We start from the raw sequence: 11,069 nt of genomic DNA on the forward strand, positions 1-11,069 counted from the left end.
ATAATGACATTTTCCATAGTCATATTCAGTTTAAATTTTGGTATTTCAAAAGGAATTAACTAAAAAAGGAGTAACTATACGAATGACAAAAAAAAAAATCAGACACTAAGTAAGGAGAATACATTCAAACATGTACATAGTTCTCTAATGCTCTGTAAAACAAAAAACACAACAGCCTACAGCATCTGCAATCAAGGCAGAGAACTTAACTATTTATGACTGACAGACATTAAAATTTAATAGTGAATAGGCAGAATAAATTATACGCATGCAATTCCCTACAGAGTTTAGGAAACAAATCCCAATTCATTAAGGTGATAATGAGTTGGTTAACATTTGAATATACCTCTCCAACAAGTTTTGAAGACATCTGCCCAGATTCTTTGCAGCCCTTACACTGCAGAAGCAACCTTAAATCCAGTGAAAGACCTCTTCTGGCCTCATTAGTGCTGGTGGAAAAGCTAACTGTCCCCAGTCACTGCATCACCACTTGGCTAAGCAAATACCACATGTGAGGACTCTCCCATTTTCTTCAGGTAAAGTCAGTTAACAATTCAAATTGTGTAAACTAACACTGCTGATTTTACAAGAATTGAATCAGGAAACACTTACAGAAACTTCTCCATCAGAGTGGATAGAGAAGCACGTACACATACATAGCACATAGTACTCACGTACTATGGCAGAAGGCTGATGACATGCAAGTGAGGGTTTTAAGCCTCCTTCCTCTGAATACCTACATCCAGGAAAAAGTTATCTGTCCATGTCACTTGCTACTGCAGGAACAGTACAAACAGCTGTGACGATGCAGGGCACATCTTCAAAATTTATCAGTAAGATATAAGGAGTGTCAAGGAGCCCCCCATCACCTCAAAGGCAAACCTGTTCTCCGAAGAGGAATCTGGAGACACTCAGCAGGGGGAGAACAGGCAGAAACTGCACTACATGAAAACTGATGATGGTGGGAAATAAAAGAAACTAGCTTGCAGCAACAATCTCCAGGGCCTCAAATGCTCTATCAATCAATGGATGATTCTGGTATTTGAGTGCTTTCTTCTTTTTTACCCACACAAACTGTTCACTGAGCTCTCAGACAGCTCTTTAGCCCAAGAAAGAAGCATGAGGTACAAGTGAGTTAACATGAGCAACCCAAAACCTGGTATCACTCCTTTCTCCTCTTCCTCAAGAGATCCATCCCAAGTACGAACGTAAACCCTACTAAAGCAAGACTCTCCATTGTACAAGCTTCTTTTCTTGGGAAAAGCATGAGGAGCAAACTTACTGAAATAACACAAGGAACCCAAAATCAGCTGCCTAAGAATCTATACAGAAAGCAACCGTTAAAAATCACCGTATCCTTTCGGAGAATAATTCCCAACAGTGTTCACTGTAACTACTAGCCTGCTCACATTGGTTCACAACTGGAAGGCTCTTATGAAGAATATGTCATCAAATAAAAAAGGAAACAGTAAACTTAAAAATGACTGGCCATACTTCAGATAGGTGCTAATAAAACACACCTGGAAAATTTAAGTCTAGAAACAGAAAAAAATTATTCCTGAAATGGGGAAGGCAGGGAGGGAACTATCATGCAGCATAAGATTAAATCTATTTAGACACTACTTTTCATTTGCAGTATGACTGTTTTTAATTTAACTTTGAAAAGTTTAGGATTCTATGATTTTTCTTTTTGGAAAATGAATATAAGTTGCAAAGGACCTCTAAAGGTCAGCAAGTCCAACTTCCTGCTCAAAACAGGGACAGTTTCAAAGTTAGATCACGCTGTTGAAAGCTTTGGCTGATCAAGTTCCGAGTATCTCCAAGGGTCAAGATTTCACAACCTTACTAGGGAAGCATTGCAGCAGGTCAGCCGCTGTCACTGTGAATTCTTTTTGCCTCGGATCCCATTGAAACTTCACTGTTGCAACTTGCTACCATGGCCATTGTCCTTTCACTGCACACCTCAGGGACGAATCTGGCTCTGCCTTCTCTATAATACCTCTATAGGTAGCAAGAGATGATTGAGTTCTACCCATATCCTTCTCTTCTCTCAGTTGAAGTCAAGGTGCTTCAGCTTCTCCTCATACATGGTATGCTCCAGTGGATCACCTTCTTAATGGCTCACCACTGGGCTCATTCCAATTTGTGAGCGTCTCTCTTGTACCAGGAAAAGAGAGTTGGAAGAGGACAGAGGGGTACAACTCGATATAAAGCCCCAGATGCAGCCTCATGAGCACCGAGTACCTTCTCCTTTGACCTGCTGGCTATGCTCCTGCCAATGTACCCCGGTACAGGCTTAGCCTTCATCTGCTACAAGGATGCACAACTGATACATGCTGAATTTGCTGTTCACCAGAACCTTTTGTGTCCTTTTCTGATCAGAAAAAGGTACTTATCCTGTCCTACCTGTGTTTTCAAGAGGTACCACTAACGGCCTAGTTATCTTAACAGACTCATTTCCATACCATCCTTTTGTCAGCCTGCCACTTGCACTACTACATGCATTTCAACATAACAACATGTATCTTCCTAATAAAATCCATCTGTCCCTGTATGCCTCGATGCAAGCAAGTTTAATGGTTAATACTGACAGTTATCAGCCATGCCTGAAACCTGTTTTAAATCAACAGCTAACACCTCAAAGGTATAGTTTCAAGCTTTGCAAATTTACGTAGAAACAACCACTTCAGCACTTTGTATTTTACATTCTGCAGTATTTCTGCACAGCAGCAGCAACAGAAAAGCAGCTGAGACCAAAGAGCAATAGAAAGCTCAGCCCTGAAGCTCCATCCACTACAGCTGGCCTCCTCTAACTAATCTTTCCATTACACCTTTTTACACATCAAGAAATGCTGATTTTAAATACAGCCAAAAGATGTGCCTTATTGCAATAACTGAGTTTCTAAGCTTGTTTAAAAGGAAGAGATGTTGATTGTGTACCCTCTAACCCTGCCCTCCAGTATGGGGGAAAAGCATTGAAAGATGGATTCACTTAACAGTGCGAACGCTTTCTTACAAACGACCCAGTGTGGCTGATTCCTACCACCCATTGCTGATCTGCAATGTCAGGAACAAGCAGGCACAAGAGAAATACTGATGTCCTCCTCTTTGGTTACACCTTGCAGCTAACCTGTGGAAGCAAGCAGTTAAACCTCTCCCAATATAGTCATAAATGGAAGGTGAGTCACATAGTTGAAGCATACTGTCCAAAGGACCATGTCAAGCACGTAACTGATGCCAAAAAACATTGATGCCAAGACATCAGATTGAGGTGAGCAAAGAAAAATGGCATGTTAACAGAGCAGAATAATTCAACAAGTGGGCATAAACGCAAAGGCAACTACAAACCCATGTCTGAACATCAAATATGACAACTGAAGCCAAGTTTTTCGCTAAGCACACCGAAGTAACTACTGCCTGAGGTTTTATTTGCTGATTAAGATGTACCATTAGCCTCAGTTTAGTCTCAAACCTGATTGCTTCTAGCTTTTGAAAAGGAAACCTAAGTACCCTGTGACTTCTGAGATGCCCGATACACGACATAAAAGGAGAAAAGACAGAAAATGCTATCATTACTTGCAGGGAACCAGCAAAACCAACTTCTTTTAAAATTGTTTCTAAAGAAACTTGATTCCCAGAATTAGCACAATGTCATTAGTAAGAGACATTATGCATTTTTAAGTGAAAACTACTTTGATTATATGAAATCCATCTTATAGGAGGCAAAGGAGTCTGTGAGTAAATGAGTATTTTTCAACCTGAAAGGGATTCATGTGAAGTATCTAACAATTTTTTAATCTTTGAAATTGGAACAGTTATCTGTTTTCTAGTTCAAAGCAATAACAAGAGAACAAAAACACACCTTCTTTTAGTAATGGCACCACCTTTTCCTTTCCCATTTTACAGCAGCTTAATCCACATCCAGGTTTATAGCTCATGTATTCTGATGAATGACTACAAATTATACCAGGTAATCTGACCATATCAATTTGTCTGGCTAAAGAAACTGTCTGGTACTGCGCAGTGACAGCTATCAGATGCATCAGGAACCTTGCATGCAACACAGCGGTCCCCACCCAGGGCTAAAGTTCTTATAGCGGCAGATAAGGCCAAGACACAGAGCGCCACACACCCCACAGAATCAGGTGAAATAGAACAGGCTGTTTATTCATTAAAATTCAATCTGTCATAAAGGACACTTGCCCATTACTTTGTGAGTATAGCAGAAGGTAATTCATTGTACAGCAAGCCAAGGAGATACCCAGAACAACGAAATCCAGCTATGCAAGCATTTATAAGTTCATCACCACTAATGACAGTGACACAAAGAGAAAAATATGAAAGCTGTCTTTCCTTTGAAGTTGTGAAGATACAAAACTTCAGAGTTTAAGATTTGTGATCTATACTGCCAGATGGCAAAGCATCACCATGTACAAAACCACCACAATTTAACCTTCAGTACTAGGTGTTTTTAATTCAGTTACGAATTAACAAATCCGATGTAGAGTATTACAAATCAATTGTTCCTAATGCTCCTACACTTCTCAGATGTGGGAAGCATAATTGGAAACATAGGTGTTTCTTAAGCCATAATGTTAAACCTTCACATCCCTCTAACACAACTGAATGACAATTCTGAACACTTGGTGTACCTCAGGTGGACCTATAGGATTCCATGTAGTCTGACACCTATAAATGAATGTAACAGAATGAGGAAAGCAATAGCACATAGTACATAGCCGTGACAATCAAACAACAGAAATGACGAACGTAATAGAATGATTCACTGTAGAAGAGAACGCAATAGAATCCAGGAAATCAATCCCTGGACTCATACTAGTGATTACAGTGAAAGTTATAAATACATCCACTTCTTTCGAATCCTAAGGAAAGCACTGATCACCTCTGTTTGACAGATGACAATTTCTTTGTGTGTAAAACCAAATCCTGCAAACTAATATATGCATAATTCTGCAAATGCCTGATGTTATTCACATGCATAAAAATTTACATGATTCATACTGCACATACTTATGAAAGCAACCATACATATTCAAATTTCTGGAGTGTGATTTATCATGTCATTTGAAGGATCAAGTTCTACATTGCATCCTACGTTTCTTCATAAAATAATAGCACAACTTACGTTGTTTCAAAGAACAACTTGAACACATTCCTTATTCAAAGATTTTCACATACAAAATCTTCAACCACATCCTCAGCTCGTTACAGATAGCAAAACTACATTAAGGTCAATGACAGACGAGCTAATCTGTGCAACAACGGGGGCACTGACGATGATGACAGAGCAGCTTTTACGTATGTTAAATTATTCCATATAATGGAATTGACATACAAAGAAATTCCCTATCCATTAAAAAAAAATGGAAAAAAGAATTATTTTTCTAACACATGTAAACTACAGTGCTTGTTAAGTGGTAACTATAATTATAATTTTTTTTTAAAAGGCCAGTTCTTAACTGAACATAATCTAGATAGATAACTGATACATAGCTATAGAGTTCCTATAGAATCCTAAACACAGATACAGGTGAAATTACAGCTACAAGGGTAAGGTAAACTAGTTTATGTTACTTACAGGCTAATCTTTGTCATGACTGTTCTGGAAGCATCCAAACTCTTCAGCTTCGAGCTGTCTAAATCAGAATTTGTCTGTCTCTCAGCTGACATACACAGGTCTCCATTTTTAATCCCATCAGTACGCAAGAAAGCTCTTCCATCCGAACCATTACCATGCTTTACTGCCTTGGTCTCATTTCTGCTTTCAGCAAACACCAAGGCAGTGTCTTCTGTCTTATCGCCCAAAGAAACTTTGGGAGACTCCAAGCTGTCTTCCCCAAAAGCCACAGGTATAGCTCCCTTTTCCACTGAAGTTCTTTTTGTTACTGGGTTACTCTCTGGTGATGCTAAAGGTTGCCTTTTTGAGGGATTATCTTTTACCTGACCCTTCAAACCAGTAGGGGAAACGGGGACAGCATCTGACTGACTCTTTTTACATGATCTTCTCCTCGCAGGGGTTGTGTTTGATATCTGCTGCTTGCCTTTGTCAGATTCAGTTTTAGATGCCCCTTTGTGAGCAGATCCAACTTTTAGGTCCTGATTATTACCTGGGGAAGACGAATTCCTTTCAGGAGTCTGTTGAGGAGACTTCGCTTTTCTTTCCGAGTTTATTACCTTGTCTGAAAACACCTCAGAAGGGACATCATCCTCAAAAACAGATTCTTCTCTTGCAGTAGTCTCAGTCTGGTTTCTCTCTCCATTTGGAATGTCACTAGATGACTGAGATTTTCTCCTTTTTCCAGATCTTTTATTAGCAGATTTTTTATCCATTGTGTCCGAGTCACTACAATTTTCTTCTGATGTAACAGTCACAGGTTCATTAAGGAGTTCGTCTGTTTTTCTTAGATAGATATCAACTGTTAACACTCTAGCAGAATGTGTGTGTTCACTCGCCGCAGATTCCAACTCGTATGGCAAATCCTTTGATTTTGCATGCCCGGGCTCCTCAGACACCCACGTGTTCACAAGCTGCTTGTGGCTTAAGATACTCTTTTCTAAGTCTTCACTAGACAAATTTCTCAAGCTTTTTATGAAATCTGGAGTTGTGGAATTATTTATATCTGTGATGGATTCTTTCTCCAGTTCCAGAGTTTCCACATTCAGACTACTCTCAAAGAAAGAGTTTTTAATGGTTTCACTGCTGCTGCTCCAATCTGCTGACCACTCACTGTCAGAAGAGACTCCCCTACTACTCCATTCTGAAATGGTATCACGATACAGCGGTCCTACTTCCCCACTGAAATTATATTCCTGCGTCTCAGAAACATCACTTACGTTTCTCACTTGCTTCTGTACTTGAGGAGCTTCGTGTCCTTCCTTTATGTGCCTACAGTATATCGGCTGCGCTCTGTGAGGAGAAACTGACCTCTCCCCTTTCCGATGTGAAGTATGTTCTACTGAACTTTTGACATTTTTCCTTCTCCCCGTACCAAACAAATTTCCAAGTCTTTCCAAAACTGGTTTCTTTTTATTCTCTTCTCTAGAAGAATCTGGAAATTGTGAGGTGGACTATGAAAACAAACAAACATTTGGTTAATGTCAAAATTGTTTCTATAATACATTTGTTTGTATTAGCACCACCTATAAATTAAAAGGATACACTGAATGGGAACAAAACAGCTTACTGAACAACACTAGCTCTCAAAAAAGAACAAGAAAAACAAAACCCTCAAAAAACAATTAAAATCACAAGATCCTTCTGTTTGTTTACAAGTATGCTCACCTTGCCTTATAAAACCAGCATTACATGTCCCAAATCTCAAACTTTTGCACAATTAGTTAACGTCACACAAAATAACATGGGAAAGCATCCTGTGTCTGCAAGACTGGGGACAAACCGCTTGGTCAAAATTTTCCTTGCGAAAACAAGAGTGGGGAGTTCCACCTTCCTTTCCATGCTGGCTGAGTTAGTTTTGACACTTGTGCTGGTAGAGAATAGTTTCAAAGGCTTAAGCTGTATTACAATTCATACGTTTCTCATTAATGAACTCCAATAAATACTTGGCTTGTGTTTTGGGGTAGAAACCCTAGAACTATAACAGCCAATGCATCATTCAATGAGCATTACTGGGTCAAATACTGCCCCGGATTACTCGTGGTGAAGTTTTCCCTTACAACTTCTAATTAACATGGTAAACAGGAAACACGCAACAGCATTACCGAGTATACATGCATATTTGCATTTTAATATATTAGCACTTTTTACATGCCGGTACGATGAATACTTGTTTTGAGATGTCTATTTCAAAACACCGGGAGTGTTTCCTACTTCGGCGGACCAGACCTCCCGAGGAGAGCGGGTCGCTCTCGGCAGCACGGAGGCTGCTTCGGCGCGTTTTAAACTTGGGGGTTTTTTTTCCCGCAGACGCGGCGACCGCCTGCCAGGCGTCCCGCCGTCTCCTCCGCCGCCGAGCGCGGGCCGGGCCGCGCTGAGGCACCCGCGCCCTCCGCGGCCGCCCTCGGCCCACCGCGGGGTCGGCACGGTCCCCCCCCGCAGCCGCTTCCTTCCCCGCGGGGTCGGTTACAGAGTGCTGCCGGGCCGCGACCACCTCACCGCCCGCCGCCCCGCGCAGCCCAGCCCCGCGGAGCCGCCGCCGCCCCCGGCCCGCGCGTTACCGGCAGGGAGAAGCCCCCCCCGCCCCGCTCCGCAGCTGCCGCCGTCCTCGCCCGCCCCAGAACGGGACGAGCGGGAGGAAGGCGCCCCGGCGGACTCTGCCCACCCCGGGCCGCACCCCATCCTCGCACGGCTCCGCAGGTGCGGCCGCCTCGCCTCGCCTCGCCGCCCCGCCGAGCGAAGGGCTCCGACACTCACCGCCCGGCTCGGCTCGGCTCGGCTCGGTCCGCCCCGGCGGTCCCTGCGCGGAGCTGCCCCACACGCACCGCGCCGCTACCCGCGCAGCTGCCCCGGCGCCAGCTGTCTGGGCGCTCCGCCTCGGCCCGCCCCCGCAGCGCGCCTCGGCCCGCCCCGAGCCCCCGCCCCGGCCGCGGGCAGCGGCTCTACCTAGCCGGGCCGCCTCCCTCGGCCGCGGAGGGAGGGGCGGCGGCAGCGTACCGGCCGCCAGCGAGGGCGAAGGCTGAGGGGCAGCGGAAAGCGCGGGAAAGTGGGCGCCCTCGGCCGCGGGCGAAGCCTTCGAGGGGGCGGCGGAGCGCGAGGGGGCGCCGCAACCCGTACGTGCCCCAGCAGCCCGCGCTGCGGCGGCTTCCTTGTTATCGAGGGCAAAACGCCGCCCCGGGCGAAACCGACGAACTTTTGATGTTGAGGGAAAAGCGCCAAGGGTTGAACGAAGGCAGCTCACGCCGCCGCGGCGGCCGGCTGGCCGCAGCGAGGGCTGCCCGCCGCGAACCGGCGCCCGCGCCAGGAGGGAGCCAGCGCTCTGCCTCCGCCAGGGCCAGAGGACGGGGCGGCGCGGCCTCCCCCCGACCCCGGCCGCACGGGGGTGCCGAGCCCCAGCACGGGGCCGGGAGTGGGCGTCGCTCACCGCAGCCCCGCGGCGGGACCTGCCCGGGTAGGCATGCTGGGGCCGGCAGTCGCCTGGGCGGCTGGGGCCCTCGTGGGAGATCTCGGTTCAAAGCCCCGCGGGGCGGTGAACCCGCATTTTCCACCTGGCAGCAGCGGGGCCGGCGGGCGCGGCTGCCTGCCGTCTGCGCCTGCCGTCTGCGCCTGCCGCCTCGGCCTGCCCCTGGCTGCAGGGCCCCGGCCCCGGCCCCGGCCCCGGCCCCGGCCGGGGCGGCGTGAGAATGACTCCGCGGCCTAATGGTGCCGGCGCTCTCCTCCGGCGCTCAATTAGTATTTAATGTTTAATGAATGCTAAACTAGTCCTCTTCTAATTAACGCTTAATTACTTATATGAAGAGGAACAGCTTCAACAGGAAGGACCACGCAAGTCTCACTTCGGCGCTTCAGAGGGCCGGGCGCGGAGGCGGGACAGACACCAGGTCAACCCGCCTGCGGCTGGCCGGGCGGCCCGGCCCGGCCCGGCCTGGCCCGGAGCGCGTCTGGCCCTCTGGTTATTGAAGAAAATAAATGCCTTTTTTACGCGGTCTCTTCCTCCTCCGGGTGAAAAAGGGTTAAGTTCGTTATTTTTTTACTTCATCAGCAGGCTAACTTTTGGCCTCTGTTCTAAAGCTCCCCCTAAGAGGAGCTGTGAAACGTGGCCTCGGCTCCAGGAGAGCCCCGGAGAGCCTACATACTTACTGCCAGTGAAACAGTGTGCAGCAGCGAGGCTTGCCCGAACACATGAAAAATACAGAAAACCTAGACTGGGGAATATGTAGAGTTAGCTTATCGTACTGCAACCAAACAGAAATCCATGGGAACCCTTGTCTCTGTCTACCTTTCTTACATGTGTTGCTTATGCAACTCATAAGCAACTGTACCACCAACGACGTCCTGTGTCCACACGCATAGTGATCTTCCCCCACGGCTTTCAAATAGGCAAGTCTGTGATCGTGACCTTGAGCTTAAGTTTTTGGGTTGTTGGGGGTTTGTGTTTGGGTTTTTTTTTTTTCTTTACGGATAGAGAAATAATCTGCAAATGAGAAAATTTGATGTGTTTTTCCCTCCCTTCGCCAACTTTCAACCAATAGAACCAAAACACTCAATTAAATAAAGAGCAACATTTAGGGCTGCATTGAGTTCATACAGCTCAGACAGTTAAAGTGCTTTAGTGATAACAAAAACAACTATACGTTCCCCTATCAGATGAAAAAATAATGAGTAATGCAGCCCAATTACTATCTAATTTCTTGATTCTACGTATGTATTGCCAGTACTAACTAATTATAGGGAAGGGATAAGGAGACAGTAATGAACATTACTAGCTAAAAAAAGCAAAAATATGAAATTTTCAGGAACACTTAAAGCAAGCCAATAAGGAATGAGTGACACTAATTCCTCTGAAAATTCGTAAGAACTACAAGTATGAGGAGGATGCCTATATTGTTCATATTAAAAACTGGTAAAACTCCAAAATAGGGGAAATTTAACTTCATTGTGATGTCAATCTGCATATTAACATTTGGATATAAAATAGCTGTCAGTCCTCTAAATTAGTTGGGATTACATTATCAACCTGACAGTCATTATTACACTTGCAGTCAAACTTTGGGTTTACAAGATTATGCTTGGAAAAAATTAGCTATTTGAACTGTGGATCTGGATTTCTCTCTTCCCAGCAGCTGATTTTCATAAAGTCCATGGGAACTTAATTATCTCTGAGACGTCTCCCCCTTTCAAATGTAGTTTAAACTGTCCAACAAGTTCAAAAGGTGTTGGATGGAAGGGAGGAGGGACAGCCAGCCAGTCCAGTCACATAAGCCTTGTTTCCTCAGGGAACGAGGCTAAAGATTTTTTCTTGATCTTGAAATAGCTGCCCTATGTAAACTGTTTTGAAGTAATTTCTTCATACAAAGTACCTTAATTATATACAGCTCTTTCAAAACACATAAAAGGCCAGGTACTTGCCCTGAAGAGCTTGTATTTTTAACTC

General features: G+C 45.0%; 1 protein-coding gene across 3 annotated transcripts in view; it reads right to left on the minus strand.

Annotated features, from left to right (window-relative positions):
- CRYBG1 (crystallin beta-gamma domain containing 1) overlaps window positions 1-11,069 on the minus strand; it is a 67,170-nt gene that overhangs the window by 37,457 nt on the left and 18,644 nt on the right. For all 3 annotated transcript variants that reach the window (XM_030031976.2, XM_030031985.2, XM_030031994.2), the window contains exon 2: window positions 5,600-7,089. In XM_030031976.2, coding sequence (XP_029887836.1) covers window positions 5,600-7,089 — 1,490 coding nt within the window. The remainder of the gene's footprint in view (window positions 1-5,599; window positions 7,090-11,069) is intronic.

The sequence above is a fragment of the Aquila chrysaetos genome, chromosome 2 (genome assembly GCF_900496995.4).
Source record: "Aquila chrysaetos chrysaetos chromosome 2, bAquChr1.4, whole genome shotgun sequence".
Lineage (NCBI taxonomy): Eukaryota > Metazoa > Chordata > Aves > Accipitriformes > Accipitridae > Aquila > Aquila chrysaetos.